Genomic DNA, 17,135 nt, shown 5'->3' on the forward strand with positions numbered 1-17,135 from the left:
CTCTGGTGCTGAGGTTGCCGAGGTTGTTAAAAAGCTCCTCGGTGGCAAGGCCCCGGGGGTGGAATGAGATTCGCCCTGAGTACCTTAAGGCTCTGGATGTTGTGGGGCTGTGTTGGTTAACGCGGCTCTGCAACATTGCGTGGACATCGGGGGCAGTTCCTCTGGATTGGCAGACTGGGGTGGTGGTCCCCCTATTTAAAAAGGGGGACCGGAGGGTGTGTTCCAACTACAGAGGAATCACACTCTTAAGCCTCCCTGGTAAGGTCTATTAGGGGTTCTGGAAAGGAGGGTCCAGTCGGATAGTCGAATCTCGGATTCAGGAAGAGCAGTGTGGTTTTCGTCCTGGCCGTGGAACACTGGACCAGCTCTATACCCTCAGCAGGATTCTGGAGGGGCATGGGAGTTTGCCCAACCAGTCTACATGTGCTTTGTGGATCTGGAGAAGGCATTCGACCGTGTCCCCCGGGGGATCCTGTGGGGGGTACTCCGGGAATATGGAGTACCGGACCCTTTAATAAGGGCTGTCAGGTCTCTGTACGACCGGTGTCAGAGTCTGGTCCGCATTGCCGGCAGTAAGTCGGACTCGTTTCCGGTGAGAGTTGGACTCCGCCAAGGTTGCCCTTTGTCACCGATTCTGTTCATAACTTTTATGGACAGAATTTCTAGGCGCAGCCAAGGTGTTGAGGGGATCCGTTTTGGTGGCCTTAGGATTGCGTCTCTGCTATTCGCGGATGACGTGGTCCTATTGGCTTCATCAGGGCGTGATCTACAGCTCTCACTGGAGCGGTTCGCAGCCGAGTGCGAAGCGGCCGGGATGAAAATCAGTGCCTCCAAATCCGAGACCATGGTCTTGAACCGGAAAAGGGTAGAGTGCCTTCTCCGGGTTGGGGAGGATGTGCTGCCCCTAGTGGAGGAGTTCAAGTATCTTGGGGTCTTGTTCACGAATGAGGGGAAGATGGAGCGGGAGATCGACAGGCGGATTGGTGCAGCGTCTGCTGTGAAGCGGGCGCTGTACCGATCCGTTGTGGTGAAGAGAGAGCTGAGCCAAAAGGTGAAGCTCTCGATTTACCGGTCGATCTACGTTCCTACCCTCATCCATGGTCACGAGCTTTGGGTCGTGACCGAAAGAACGAGATCCCGGATACAAGCGGCTGAAATGAGTTTTCTTCGTAGTGTGTTTGGGCTCTCCCTTAGAGATAGGGTGAGGAGCTCAGTCATCCGGGGAGGACTCAGAGTAGAGCCGCTGCTCCTCCACGTAGAGAGGAGCCAGTTGAGGTGGCTCAGGCATCTGGTTAGGATGCCTCCAGGACGCCTCCCTGGAGAGGTGTTCTGGGCATGTCCCACCAGGAGGAGACCCAGGGGAAGACCCAGGACACGCTGGAGGGACTATGTCTCTCTGCTGGTCTGGGAACGCCTTGGGATTCCTCCTGAGGAGCTGGCCCAAGTGGCTGGGGAGAGGGACGTCTGGGCCTCCCTACTGAAGCTGCTACCCCCGACCCGACCCCGGATAAGCGGAAGAAGACGGACGGACGGACGGACGGATTGGATGAAGACTGTGTCTGAGTCCGCAGTGTTTGGGGTCAACCGGCCCGGCCTGCAGCGCAGTGCATTAAACAAGTTTGGACTTCTTTTAGGCTAATCTAAGAGAGGCTGGGACACAACATCCGCTCTTCTCCGTACATCCTGAGTCAGGAAGTCCGGTCTGATGGATCCTGAGGTGGCTGGACACCATGAGAAGGAAATCTACGAAAAACTCCGCCTCGACAAGTGGAAATAAAACTGTTCTAAATCTTAATGCTCCTCTGCTTCAGGATTTCTGGCCTTTAATTAACCAGCATAACGAACATACAGTAAGAAGAACTTCTCTGCGGTGATTTGAATAGGTTAGAGCATCTCAGCAATAACCCCTCTAATGATTGAATAGTTCATTTATGGATTCTGCATGTAATGTTTGACAAAGAAACTCTACAAGCTCTAAATCTCTGTGAAAACTGGAAGAGCTGGGAAAAATGCAAAAAGGTCTTCAAAAATAGAACATATCCCTAAAAAGGCTGACTTCCTGTAGCTGTAGGATAGGGTTTCTGGGTACTTTTTGTGGGTTTGATGGAGGTAAATTATTTATCTGCACATTAAAGCTAATTGCAAAGGGATAACCTAACAACCGTCCCAGATTATTAAACATCTCCTCTGGTAAACATTTGATCCTCCTCCTGTTTCAGTTTTTGTGAAGGAAAAAGTTCAAAGAGACAGTCTAGCTACTCATCACATTATTTATTTTGATATTCCTGCAAACAGATGCTCAAATGTCCCCATCTGTATTAATTAACACTGTTTTAGTTTAAAACAGTGGTGAAGGATTATCACACCTAATCAACTAACCTCTGATCTGACTGTAACCAGCAATAAGAGCCCAAACGCTGCCTTGTGTGAGCTCTAAATCTGCTTTGCTTCTTTCAGTCTAAAATGACCATCTTTATTTTGTGTGTTTATGGTCACCTTGTTGCTGTAGGTTCTGGATTTCACTGCCACATAAATGCTGAGAATAATGCTGAGAGTCTGAAAAAACAAAACAAAATGTGGTATGGAAAATGCAGCTCATAAAACCTTATTTAAGCGCTTTCATGTGAAATTTGGAGTTTGGGTGTAAAATAGGATTTTTATTTTGCATAGCAAATAATTTCTGACTCTATATAGACCATTTTAGGCTTTTGAAAGGGTTTTATTCTTAGTATTCCCTGGTTTAACGTGTGCAATTTGGCTGATGTAATTTCAACAGAAGGACAGTAGAGGGAGACAAAGAGCCGAAAAAGACTAGATTCATCAACATTATAAATGAAACCAACAAATAAAAAAGAAGATCTTGAAAGACAATTAAACAAAAAAAAACTGTTGGAGACCAGATAGGGGGAAAAAAGTAGGCATTGACCATTTTACTTAATAAAAAAACGTATATCAAAATTAAATATTTACGAAAACTTCAAGTCAGTTAAAAATCAGAAGGACATGTTGTAAAATATAATAGAATAAAATAAAATCAAACATAATCTGCTTCGCCATCATGTGAAAGTTAATCAAAAAGGTTCACAAAATGGCTTCTTAAAATGCTCCAGGGCAAGAGCTGGGCACCATCTGGATTCAGCTGCATTAAATCATAATAAAATACATAGATATTTAATGATAATTATCAAATTTATTGTCATTGCCACACTACAATCCAATGAAATTCATCCGCTTTATTTAACCCATCCCTCAGGGAGCAACAGACTGCCAGGGAGCATTCTGGGGCTCAGGGACCCAGAGTGGTAGCCTGTGGGATTCAAACCCAGAACCTTGCAGCCTCTCCAGGATGCAAGCATCTCCTCTCTGACCATTAGGCCACCACTCCCACAGAGCATTTATGGTTGCAACATGAGAAAATGTGGAAAAATTCAAAGAGCACACTCTGGAAAGCATTTTTATGACAGTTTTACGAATACAAAGAGAGAAAAAAAGAAAAACGCCAAACTTTAAAAGACAAATCATGTTTTTGCATCAATCCACATAACCCTCTCTAGACATGAAGGTTAACCTCAATAAGCCCTCATTTCCATAGGAGTTCCTCCAAAGCTGTCGTGGAGACTGATCTGATTTATCATCTTGATGGCGATGATCAGTCCCATCAGCTGCAAGTACAAGAGGACAGACAGGTGGTCAGAAGACACTGGAGACATTAGGCAAGAACAAAAAGAAAGGTTTCTATTCTTACATCTGTAGGGCCTGCTGCCACAGATGGTGTACCACTGTTACTTCTCTTCTAAGAGGCTAATTATTTACTAAACCCCCCACTGAACTGATTTTCAGAGACCTGGAGCAGCTCTACAGTGCTACTAACGCACCGCTGCTTAAGGAAACATTATGCCGCCATGTTTTTGTCAGTTCCTGAGATGGGAAGTAAACAATAATGGGGTACAAACGTCAATGCACCCCTTCACCAGCCCCATACACCTGTACACATGCAGCGCCATTTCACAGATATTTATTTCTATTTCATACCTGCAAACAAAGCATTTTACATACAAGTGCTTAAACCAAGGCATATCAGTTTATTTCATGATTTTATACTTAAATGTTTTCAATTTATGGAGACTTATGGTCAATGAAATTTGTCCTATAAGTCTTTTTATTAGAGGCCAATCAACAACATTAACAGAGTTATCAGGGTCACGGCAACAGAGAGAAAGTTCAAAGCTGATAGTCTGGTAGGCCCAGTAGGACTGCAAGACCCGTCCAATGAACTGGACCTTTAAACTTTTTCCATCTGAGCTTTTAAGTCTTCCTTCCTCCACAGGTCCCGCTTCTCCTCGTCATTTGCTTTGGTTCTGTTTACCCACAATGCCCAGCGTTGAGGTCCGCTTCCAGTGCGGGACACACTGAAGCTCACCAACGCCTGTTTTTAGGCGGACCAGTGTTTGATTACACTTTAAAACTGAACTGGGCCTTTTAAGCAAGAGAACTAGAGTTGGATTCAGCCAGGCTGGTGTAGGTGCGCCATAATTACTGATGCCTGCGTGTAATGATTCTGTATGCAGAGAACCCGATATTTGGGCCAGAATCCAAAAAACCAAAACAACCCAAACAGGGCGCACGGAGGGAGACCTTGGATGGAGGGCAAGAGTCCATAAAAACCCAAAGATCCCCAAAAACAAGAGTACAGGAGGTCGACCCGGGGGCAGACCTCAGCTTGGCAGTGCTGTGCAATCAAGCCACGAGGAATAAAATCAGACTAAAGTTTAAAGCCAATGAAATGTGACACTTTTACAGACCCACAGGGGACACTTCTCACAGCAGGGACCCACTGTATAAAATCTCCTGGCCACAGACAAACGCGCTTTTTTGCCCATTCCAAAAAAAGTAAAAAATAAAACAACTGGACTTGTTTTCCGTAGTTGAAGACGTTTCGCTTCCTCTCCAGGAAGCTTTCTCAATTCAAAAAGTCTGGAGTAATGTGCAGTACCAAGCTTTATACTACTGCCTAACAAAGGCTTTGTAATGGCTTAGACAACATGCAAACTGAACCGAAACTGGTCCACTCCTCTGTAACGAGGAGTTGTTAGGGTTGTTATTGGCTTGGCTTAAAGGAACAATGTTTTGATCACCCGAATGATGGTGAGAACTTAGGTGATGATTGGCCGGAATTAATTCTATAGCTGTATTGTAAGTTTTTGAGAGTTGGAACCTAAGGCTTCTTAGGTCAGGTGTGATGATTCAGGAATCATCACACCTGATTGGTTTGGAGGGAATCTGCTGATTCTCAGTGAGAATGAAAGCGTCCCTTGAATCATTTACATGCATTTAATGCGCCTCAGCACACAGACCGGTGTGCACTCACATCTACACGTGACAAAAAGAGGAAGATTTACAGTTTATGTCTGATTGAGGTTGTTTACATCATTTTTTTAGGCGTGTAATATTGCTGTCTGAGACTTATGTGTTTAAATCATAAAAGCTCAAACTGATGAAAAAAAATATTGAGTTTGATGCTCCTTGAGTTAAATAAAGGGGGACCAAGTTATATTTAAGTGTTTATGGCTGAGCTCTTTTGGATTGTTATCTTCAGTTGGAAAGGTTTGCCTACACTGCTGCACATTTTATTGAAACGTTCTTTTTTGTACATCCCAGGCTGCGCCTCATGTTGTTTGGGTTTATCCATGAAGACCTAGGACCGGGGAGTCTCCACTCACTGTCGTTATGCTTTCATAAGGACAACGAAGACTCTTGATTATTTATCGTCACTATATTGACAATAAAGGTAGTTCTTATCTTATTTCATATAGTATAACCAAATTTGTTTTTTATATGATTTGTAACAAATTAATTATTGTCTCTGATTTTATCTGCCTCTTTAACAGAAATGGTGGCGCTGAGGATTCCTCTTTCTCCCAAGTTAATGAGGGAGTCATTGGAGCAACCAGTGACAGTATTTTCTGCATCCAAAACAGATATGCGATTTTAAATTTTACATGATGAGAGTAAAAAAAAAAACTCAGGCCCAAAACAGTTTTTGTCCTATTTCTCATGTTTTTCAGTCTTAGTGAGAATTATTTAGAAATTATGATAAAAAGAGAATATGAGCAAAACTTACAGCGATGAAAAAGAATCCAAAAAGAATGCCCAAGGTGATCGTGAAGCCTAATTCAGCATAATACCAAACGACGTCACGGCAGGACTGCAGAAGGGAATAAGGGGAATTAGGGATTGGTTTCAGAGTGAAAATGTGAAAGAACGGTACAGTAAAAGGTCTTAGCTAGCCTGGCGCCTTTACACCCCGTGGAAGTCATTCTGGCTGGCCAGGCTAGGTGTTAGCATAGATTCAAAAGGTAGCTGCACTGAATACCTTGGAGTAGATAGTTGATGGTTCCAATCCCTGTGAGAAAACAAGAATGTATTCAGAAATGGACAGATAGTTAATTTTTCATATACTTTTTTAAAGTAATTATAAAACTTTTGGAAACTCACCGAAGGTGCGGGTTTACATTTGTCTTGTTGTTCATATGAAGCGTAGCAGCTACAAGAGGAAGGGATGTTAATACCCCAGTCCTCAACACCATTCCATCCACAGCACTGGAGCTGCAACACGTAAGACTTTAGAATTAGCATTGCTGTCGGGTTTTTACACATCGCATCAACAAACAGCAGATCCTTTAATTTTAACACAATTATTTGTCCAGAACTGTCTTTTCACAAAAAGTTTATTTTCTGTGCTTCTTTAAAAAAAACACCAGGGGGAGCCCCTTGTTCTTACATGTTTTTGCAGGTTCTCAAGTTCTGATTTATGTTTCATAAACTTCTGGGTAACTTCAGCACTGTCAAGGGTTTCTTTGGCCTAAACGGTAAGAAAGAACACAATTAGCAATATCTCAGTTAACACACATAAACGTTTAAACCAAAAAGATACTTGGACATTTTATATTTTGTCATGGCAGATTCCCTGATAAGTACTGGAATCAGTGCAGACTGTTTATTTATTTCATGCCTCATTTTATACATTTTTATAAATAAAAGTATGACAGCATTTAGGTTTCATTGCACTTAAAGATATTTTGTATGTATTGAGTTAGAGACACTGTTGCAATGACCGATTGACAATGCAACCAAAAGATGAATAAAAACATTCTAAGCAAACATTAAGCAGCACCTTTGATTCCTATTATATTTCTAACACATCAAGTTAATCGTATTCAAAAAAAGTGTCTTCAAACTCCACAGGCGTGAAGGAGTGAATGCTCAACATCCTTGCTGAATATCTAGCAATCAAAACAAAGCAACTTAGTTGACTAGAGTAATAATTCTTAGTCTGATCAATGTTATTTTATAAAATTGTGAAGTGACTGTTAAATATTACCATGGCAAAGATAACAAAAAGCGTGGTTGGTCTAATCAGACTTTTTGGTAAATGAGCTTAAATAGTTCAAATCCTATTTAATAGACGGGGATTTATTTTTATCTGCCGTCAAAAACAAATCCTGAGCAAGGAGATCCAATGTGGGATTCCTCAAGAATCCATTCTCAGACCACTTTGATCAATTATCTATATTCTTTTTTCAGATTGTGGTGCGTTGAACCATATCTTGATATAGCTCTACTGATAATAAATGGTTTTATTTCTCAGTCCTATCATACCCCAGACCCTGAATACAGCTGTCCATAATGTTAATGATTCAACGATGCCCTGCGTAAGCTGGTCACAGCCCCGTATCAGCTGACTTGTAGAGGGGCAAGCCGGCTTCAGCCTAGATGCAAAATGTTAACCCTTGGTTTGTGCAACAGGCCAGCTGCTTTTGCATAGTCAAGGAAGACTCAGAAATAATTTAGGTCAAGATGAGTAAGAAGAACACCACCGTTCATCCACCGTTTCAATTTTAAGAAGAATGTTGTGGGGAGACCTCGAACACAAACTTCGTGCCCCGTATCAGCTGACTTGTAAAGAAGCAAGTCGGCTTGAGCCTAGATGCAAAATGTTAACCCTTCATGTTTGTTACACGCCAGCTTGTTTTACATCGTAACCAAGACTAATTTCAGTCCTGGTGAGTAAGAGGAAGAGAGGAAGGATTTAAACTTGAACCATTAGCTTGGCCAAGAACAGGATTGCTAAACTGAGTTCATCCACCGTCCCTGTTTTAGCAACAATGGTGTAAGGAGACCTCGATCACTGATGTCAAAGGCGCATCAAACCCCCTGTTGTTCCACACCGCCAGCTTCTTTTGTGAAAGCTCACAGCTGTGCAGGATATCAGCATCTTGACTTTTTTGATGTATGTGTGAGCAGAGGGAGCTCAATGCCAGTTTGCCTCAACGGGCTCACGACGGAAATGATTGCGAAAAATGCTACTACTGTGTTTGGTCTGTTCTTGGTTTGAGATCAGCAGATCAAAGATTTCTACACTGCTATGGTGTGAAGGACTTTGACTAGGGTGTCCCTATTCATATTCATATTTTAGCATTAAAAAGATTGGTTTCTTTGAAGGTGATGATTACTAGGGAATTAGTCTATTGTCTATTGATTGGATGTAAAAGAGGGTGAGGTCATCGTTTAGTGTGGTATGAGCCATGTGCCGTCCCAGGCTGAGTTGTAGTCTCAGCTCTGTCCATGTTCTTGTACCCTACAAAGCGTGTGGCAGATTACCTTGCTTTTAGAGACAGCAGCAACAATTCCACAGATCAGCATGAGGACCATTGCAATCCCCATAAAACCTGCAAACTGCACAGAAAACAACACGAGTAATTATTGAATTGTCAGACTACTTAATTTGGATCAGACTGCTTTTTTATTTATCTGTGTGTACTACGTTAACTCTAAAATCTTATGTTACATAACATGAAGTCTTGCACTGTACATACAACTTTGAGACAGGCTTTATTCTCGGTGCGTGCAGCCTGGCTTCCCAGCAAGGAGATCCCAAGCATGCCGATGGCAAACACCCAAGCCCAGACCACGCTCGGGGCATCCACTGTTCCCATCTGCGTGGTAAAGAGAGTAAAAACACCAGTTTTACTGCAGAGCTGAAACTGATTATTACAAAACATGACCAGTGTTTATCCGTCCCTCCAGCTGTGAAATTGAATCGGTTTTTAAAGCAGGGTTATGTGACGGAGAGATTGGAAGTTTATATCTCACCTTGGCACCTCGTATTGGGACAAAGGGATTCTGGGTACAAGTACCGATAATCAAATTTAAATATTGGGTTGACAGGAAAGATCTCCTGAAAACTACTGAGGGATAGCAACGACACAGTCCATGCTGTGGTTTGGTCAGACAGATTGACCAAGAAGTTAACATGGAGACCACCATGATGTCTGCTGTTTATTTATTTGTTTTGTTTGTTGTCTATAACCATAGAGTTAAACAGATAAATAAATGCTTTCTTTCACAGATAGTTACATGCTATTGCCCTATTTTTCTCAGTGTGTGAGCCAAATGTAGAGAGAATTGAACCGCCAATGCCATTGGAGTATTTTGACTTCTTTTTCATCGCAGCAGGGCCGTCACACTTTACATGTGGAACAATCGCTTGAATTGACTTTTTAGGACTTAACAACATTTTGCTGTGGTAAAACAAACTGTGAATGCACTGATAGTTTGGGTGGTGTAACACATGGTGTCAACGTGGTCAGTCCATGGACTAAGATTGACATGGATTGACTATGACTGCTTGAATATTTACAGCCAAACTCATTAATTTGAGTCAAAATGGAGACAGATGTTTGGAGAAATGGGAGTGAGTAACAATAAGTAATGATACTGGTCAGAACAGGAGCAGTAAAGGCAATATGTGTCTGAATGTTGTCTGTGTTTTAATTTCTTCCACTTCCTGTTTATTTCTCAAGGGTTCATTCTCCATTGTAGTGAACTACTGGTTGCTTGAGCTGGTTACAGAGATTCACTGTAAAGATACTAAGAGAGTTACCTACTGCAGCTTACATAATGACCACTGATAACAACCCTACCGGATCCTGCTTTAAACATATCTAAACCGTCTCCTCTGGAAAAATATTCAACTGACACAGTGAGTCACAAACCTTCAGGACATGTCAAACATGAAGCAGATCCAACAGTAATGTTTTTTGTATTTTACCTGTAGCTCTTCTCTGCTGGTCTTTACTAAACCAAAGATCAAAAGGCACCCAATGACCTGAAGAAAGAATGATGCATTGGTTTAATTCCACAAAAAACAAGGAATAGACAAAAAAAAAAACATTTTTGATTTGCAAAAAAAAAAGTACAAAAAAAAGCCAAACAATGTATAATACAGTCATAATAGTCTTTTCAGACTGCATTTTTTGTAAATGAGAGCCACAGCGTGGGTTTGCATGATGCTGCGTGGGTGTATGGTGAATTGTCACGCACTTCAAAATTTTAAGCAGCCGTTTTCTCTGCTTATGTTATCAAATATTTGTCATTTCTGTGTTAAAACACCAGAGAGCTAGAAACTCAACTTCAATGCAGCTCAACAATATTGAATATTGATAGATTTGATACAGGAAAAATAAATATTCCAATTACTTAAACAAGAGTCTGTCACTTTAAATCACAAGTAGGAGAAAAGTGATAATTAACTGAGGAATGTCTGAATAAAACTGCTGTAGTTGAAAAGTTATTATGCTTTAAATAGGACATACAGTAACTTCTTCAATTGACATGAAAAATTTAATTTCTTTATGATTACATAAATAGATAGGAGAACTTATATCGTCTCTCTATCGGAAAACAAAATCATAGCAGAATGTGTTTTCAGGCATTAGAGAATGGCATAAAATTGCTAAAGTATTTTTTTTTTTATTTCTACTTAGCTCTCTTTTTTCATGTTTTCTAAGTAGAACTCAAATAAATTTCTTATTCTCCCTATAGACATGTTACTTTTCTCTCTTAATAATCAACATTAAAAAATCTATTTGTGCTTTGGAAAAATGTTAGCTCATAATGTGTAAAAATAATCAATTTGTAGTATAGTATGAAATTAAACAAAATCATTTTACTTACCGTAAACAAGCCATTGAAAGAGATAAAAACAGCCTTCAGGCATCCGTTGATTTTCCCCATATTTTCTGTTTTACTTTGATAGATGAGAGACAGAGAAAACTTCACAGTAGAAACGAAACTTCAGTGAGCTTTTCAACCCTCTGCAGACAATCTGAACAATGAGGGGAACAGTTTCAACGCAGAGAGAGAGTCTGCAGCCAGTCAGCAATGATTAGCATACGGCGGTCTCAAATTAAGCGCATTACAATTCCATAAATAAATAAAACTGATAGATAAATCGTTACTGTCATTACTTTGATACTATGATGTTTTTCTGTCAAACTTTTAAGCAGGAGTTAAGAAATACTTCTTTACAATGCTACACAGAATCAATCGAAAAATAAAACCAAGGAAGAAACTGTGAATTTATGGGGAAATACAACTTGAAGCAGTTCTGTTTGAGTTCTCGTGGTTTTTCTAACTTTTAACTACAGGTTAACCACAAAATGTCTCTTAGCCATTTCCTGCTGTTTAAATTCTGCTTTTATTATTTTGTAATTAAACAAAATGTTGTTCTGTTTTTAATTTAAAATTTTTATTAACAAATGCCAGGTTCTATTTAACCTTCTCGCTAATCAGTGTAGTCTCTTTTACATTAAATCAATCAAACACTTGAGCAGCTTTTTGCAGGTTGTCTTCTGGTATCTTGGTAATTTCTTTATTGAGGAGCTCCGAGTCGTTCAGGCTGAAAGGCCTCCTTGCCATCACCCTAATCCTTAGCTAAAGTGTTGATTTGCGCTACAGTTCATTATTACTTCAACAATTGGTAACAGATTACAAATCATTCAATACTTTTGTTATTAGGGTATAAATTAGGACGTTGGGGAAAGCTGACATGCTAATGACATAGAAGAAGAAAAAAATAATTTAAATGTGAAGACTTACCATTAACAGTCCACATCTACCTGTATGTTAAATAAAGTCGGTAAAAAACAGGTTGATTTGATTGGGAACAGCTGAGACTGACTTGAAACACCAAGAAAAAGTACAGGGATGAATGCAGAAGATAAACTAAAAACTAAACAACCACTAAACACCAAATATAAGAACACAAATTATAAAGCTTACGAGAATAAATGTAATCCAGAAACAATACTGATGAAATATTGCTATAAATACCTTCAGATTGAACTAGATCAGGAGTGGTAAACCTACAGCCTCCAGGCCATATACGCCCCTCGTTACCCTTTCAAGTGAATAAATTGAACAATTAACAATTTGGTCACGTAGAAAGGAGAAAAAGAAATGGTATGATATATAAGCATCAGCAATGCACTTGTCCGAGTTAGGATTGGGGTCAGTGAACACAACATCGTTGAGATGGACAGCTGTCAATCATGGCGATGGAAAAAAAAAAGACAAATATTTTTTCATTGACGTGAAAAGCAAACCCGTGTTTAGTTTGTGGGGAGGCGCTGGCAGTGATGAAAAAGTCCAATCTGGAGTAACATTACAGGAAAACAGGAATAAGCATGTTAAACCGGAGGAGCTGAGAGGGCAGCCGCAAACTTATAAAGTTACTCCGCTTCATCAAAGTTTGGATGCACATCAATCTGCGTTTAAAAGATCACAGTGCGAAACAGAAAATATTGCAAAAGCAAGTTTTATGGTGAATGAATTAACAGCTAAGAAGCCAAAACCTCCTGCAGAGGGAGAATTTATGAAGGAATGCATCGTTGCTGCTGCAGAGCTGCTAGTTCCTGACAAAGTAAAAATATTTCAAAGCATCAGTTGGTCCTGAAGAACATTTGCAGACAGAATCACTGATGTGGCAGATGATATTCAGAAAACGCTTAAGGACACTGCAAGAGATTCTGAATATTTTTGTCTTGCCTGTGATGAGACAACAGATGTCACCAATACTGCTATGCTAGCGTTTTTTGTACGAGGGGCCACAGCAAGCGTTGGCACAAAGGAGCTGCCATCTTTGCAAGCCATGCATGGAACAACCAAAGGTGAAGATCTGTTTCATCAAGTTGTCCTGGCCATAAACAAATTTGATCTGCCTTTTCGGAAGCTGAGTGAGCTTGTCACAGATGGAGCACCAGAGATGGCCAGTTAACAAAAGTCTTTGACAGCATTATTGAAAAATTAAACGAGTGATCCTGGTCTCGATCCTGGTAACTTAGTTGTATGACACTGCCTTGTGCATCAAGAGAGACTGTGTGCTCATTCCCAGAAGATGAACCGTGTGATGAAAACTGTTGTCTCCATTGTGAACTTCATTAAAAGTAGAGGGCTAAATAGCCATCAGTTCAGGGAGCTGCTCAGTGAACTGGAGTCAGAAGATGGAGATCTGGTGTTTTATTGTGAAGTGTGATGCATGCTTGAATGATTCTATTGTCTGTGGGATGAAGTTAAAAAGTTCATGGAGATGAAGGGGAAACCTGCAGTGGAGCTCAGTGATGACCACTGGCTCTGGGATATGGCCTTCATGGTGGACATGACCAAGCACCTGTCAGAGCTAAACATCAAGCTGCAAGGTTTGTTGGAGAGAAATGAACTTGAAAAAAGACTCAGATAAGTCGAGATGAGACAAAGCTGCTCCTTCTATCGGCCACCAAGGGAGACCTTATATTCGTACAAACACGAGTGTCACATTCACATTTCCATTCAACAGAGTCAACACATTACAAGTCTTAATCATCCCTAGATGGAATGCTTATATAACGGTTGTACTGTGTATAACAGAAAATAGATAAACATTAATCACTCTTGACATTGTTAAGAGGATGTTCAAAAAAACAAATTTAATTTAATTCTTAATGCCACATTGCCAGACAGGACAAAAAAAGTCTGTTGTTTGGTGTGAGTTGTGTACTTGTTCACCTGAATCCTGATGAGACTGCTTATTACTTTAGAATCAGTTTCCAAGCTGGGTTTTAGATGTTTGGACGCTGAACCTCCCCCCATGTTCAGTGTTGAGTTTTCTCTTTTTACACACCATCCCTCAAACCATCTGTTCTCTCTGTCCGAAATCTGAACATCATTGTCATCAAAAGTGTTTCTGGTGTTTCTGTGTCTGACCTGGAAAGTGTCTAGGAGGATGGGCCTGCATTCGCTTAAAATGGCAGCACTTCAACTGAACTTTGCTCAAGTGTGAGCAACTAGAACTGACAAATGCTACATTTACACTGCAGGTCTTGGTACTCAATTCCAATTTTTTGCTGAAATAAAAAAAATTTGATAGCCGTTTTTTGGTAGCCGTTGACTGTTACTCACCTTTTTGATATCCAGCTGAATACTTCCTAGCGTATTTAAGTTTCTGTTTTCTGTTCATTCGTGGCTGGATTCTCTGTTGATGCTACCTGACATTCTGCCCTGTTTGTCAACCTGTCACTGTCCTCTAATTTTTCAGTTATTAAATATATTATTCTTCATGATTGCTCGGCGTCACTCTTGCTGGACTTTGGGTCCACAACCTCCGCAAATCATGGCAATATGTCAGGACAAGGTCCAATGTATGAAGGCAAGAGTGTGTCGGTTTATGCACATTTTGAACAAAACAGTTGAATCTAGGATAGTATTAAAGGGTACACTGAGGTTATCCCATTCAGTGTTAACATGAATGTTAAAATCCCCCACTACAATAACCTTGTCAGTTTTTAACACCTGATCAGAGAAGTCTGACAACTGGTCCAAAAACTGAGAGTAGAGGTCTGGTGGACGATGCAAAACAACAAAGAGAAGAGGTTTTATTGCTTTGAAGTCTGGATGAGGGAAACGGAGGGCTAAATGTTGAAAAGAATTCAAGTTATTAATTGGACTGGGACTAATTAATAAATCAGACTGAAAGATGGTTGCTGCTCCTCCTCCTAGGTTGTAGTTAGGTTTCTAAGACAAAATAAATCAATCTGATTATCAGAATTAACTAACAAAGTCTTTGTAGGGAGAGATTTATATCTAACGAACCACACTTAATTGTTTTATTTTTTGGTTTAAGTTGAGTTGTATTGGTTTTATGAGTGTCACAAGTTGAGGTTGGCGAACCCGAATTCAGTCATACACAGAGTTTCGTCTTAAGAAGTTTGTTGAAGAAGGTGGATTGTGGAAGTAGAGACCGGAGGACTGTACCAGACAGAGCATGAGCAGGCGGTCAGGGATGAGCAGATGGCCGAAGGGTGCAGCTCAGAGCGGCAAGCCACCCGAGCCCCACAACAACCCCCCGCCAGGACCCCGGACCTGGTGGCCCACTCCTCCTCCAGGCCCCAGACTCCGGGCGGCAATGGGAGAACGGGTGTGTTGGAAAGACCCCGATCCTCCCTATGCCTGCTCAGATGTTGTGTTGTTGCATGTTGTTTTCAAGTGTGTTTAAAACTGGGAGTACAGAAGGGGGTGCCTGGCACAGTCCACCCCCCTCCAGAAGGTAGCTGGTGCCAGCGCACCCCCTCCAAGCCACTGCCCAGAACCCTCAATGTCTAAATGCGAGAGGGGGTGGAGGGAGCCACCTGAGGCGAGGCTCACACAACATAAGCCCCCCCCCCCCCCCCCCCCCCCCCAGATGTCTTTACCCCCCAGCCCCCCTGCAATGGCCTACATGTATGTGCATTGTGAAAATGTTTTGAGTGAAAGTGTCTAAAATGCATAATAAAATTGGGGTGAGAGACGTCATCAGAAAGTGACAACCTCCAGTAACGCCCCCCTCCCCAAGGTCCTACATGTGTGGCAGCGTGATGGAGCAGGCAGAGGAAGGAGTCCGGGGATGGGGAGAAAAGGACTGGGAAGCCTATTGCACTCCCAGGGAGCCAGCTCACCTACCGACTCTAATAGGCAGCCCCGCTCCCCGAGAGCCCACCCGGAGAACGGGGCCCCGCCAGCGGCACCACCGTTGCCCGGGGGCCAGGGATAGGCTGTAGGGGCCGCGAGCCAACCACCCACCAGTACCAACACCTCCACAACCCCCCAACCCACCCACCAAACCTCCTGGAGGTAAATTGAAAAAAAAGGGGGTGGGGGCTGACTTGCCTGCCCGCACAAACCATCCAGGACCCCTCCCCCCAGACAAACCCGCACCGGGAGACGGCATGAACCAGGACCGAGACAGGGGTCCGGACACGGAGCCCTCCAAACGTCCATATCCGTCCATATCTGACCAAAGGCAGTTCACCTCAGATTTCACCTTAAAGCATAAAAATAAGGCAAAACTTTCATTGTTCTACCCTTCCGTCATAACCATGTTTTTCAAGGATAGTTAAAAAGTATTTAACAGGATATTTTCCCTGGACTTTGGGTCCGCCTTAATGTGGGCAGTGGCAATATCAACCACAGATATATTGCTTTGCACTGATCTGTGCTTTCTTAGGGGAATTTAGCCACAGACTTACCAGCACCAGACAAAAGAGGTTTCATAAAAGGTTTGTTGCTCAATTTAAAAATATCAAATATCAACTAGTTTCCTATTTTAGAAAAATCTGTTATATTTATTATCCTCAATTCTGCAGACAAATGCACATATTAAAATCAGTTGAGATTTAAACACTGTTAACCCAAAATTGGCTAAATTATTTCACAGGAGAGACGCTTTTCCGGAATAGAAAATGTTACATTTGGTCTGTCTTCTATCAAATGATTTTCAGGCTGGGGTCTTTTCCGTGTGGAGTTTGCATGTTTGCATGTTCTCCCTGTGTGCAGCTAACAGCATTAATCACTAACATGAAAACCAAGGATAGTGGTTAAATATGGGGTCGACTTCTAAAGTAAATATTAAAAAAGCGTTTACTTTCTGTTACATTCTTGTTCTGAAATGGTAATCTGATTTGCCTGAAACTGGTTTAAGGTCAAAGATTTACCAAACCCAGACATTGGAGGTAAGCCCCAAATCTCTGATTAGTGCACCTCTAAAAGCTCTTATCCTATTTGATTTGAGCCTATCTTCTAGTGTTAAAGGTTATGCACATTAAACAATACATTACAGAATTATTAAGAGTAATGAATCCGCTTTATAATGTACCAGAGCTCATTGTGTCCTCATGTTGTCCTGCAGGGATCAGGACAGCCATGGAAACAAACACCTCCATCCATCACAACACCACTGTAAATTCCATCCCCTCCACAGACAACTTAGCCAAACTGAAATATTC

At 41.6% G+C, this 17,135-nt stretch overlaps 1 protein-coding gene across 1 annotated transcript in view; it reads right to left on the reverse strand.

Moving 5' to 3' along the window:
• Positions 1-2,913: 2,913 nt before the first annotated feature.
• LOC105937130 (23 kDa integral membrane protein) overlaps positions 2,914-17,135 on the reverse strand; it is a 74,462-nt gene continuing 60,240 nt past the window's right edge. The window contains exons 7-9 of the mRNA XM_036149105.1: positions 6,374-6,403; positions 6,122-6,205; positions 2,914-3,662 (exon numbers count right to left, since the gene is read on the reverse strand). Of these exons, the coding sequence (XP_036004998.1) occupies positions 3,570-3,662; positions 6,122-6,205; positions 6,374-6,403 (207 nt within the window). The 3' untranslated portion in view covers positions 2,914-3,569. The remainder of the gene's footprint in view (positions 3,663-6,121; positions 6,206-6,373; positions 6,404-17,135) is intronic.

Source organism: Fundulus heteroclitus, chromosome 17, assembly GCF_011125445.2.
Source record: "Fundulus heteroclitus isolate FHET01 chromosome 17, MU-UCD_Fhet_4.1, whole genome shotgun sequence".
Taxonomy (NCBI): Eukaryota; Metazoa; Chordata; class Actinopteri; order Cyprinodontiformes; family Fundulidae; genus Fundulus; species Fundulus heteroclitus.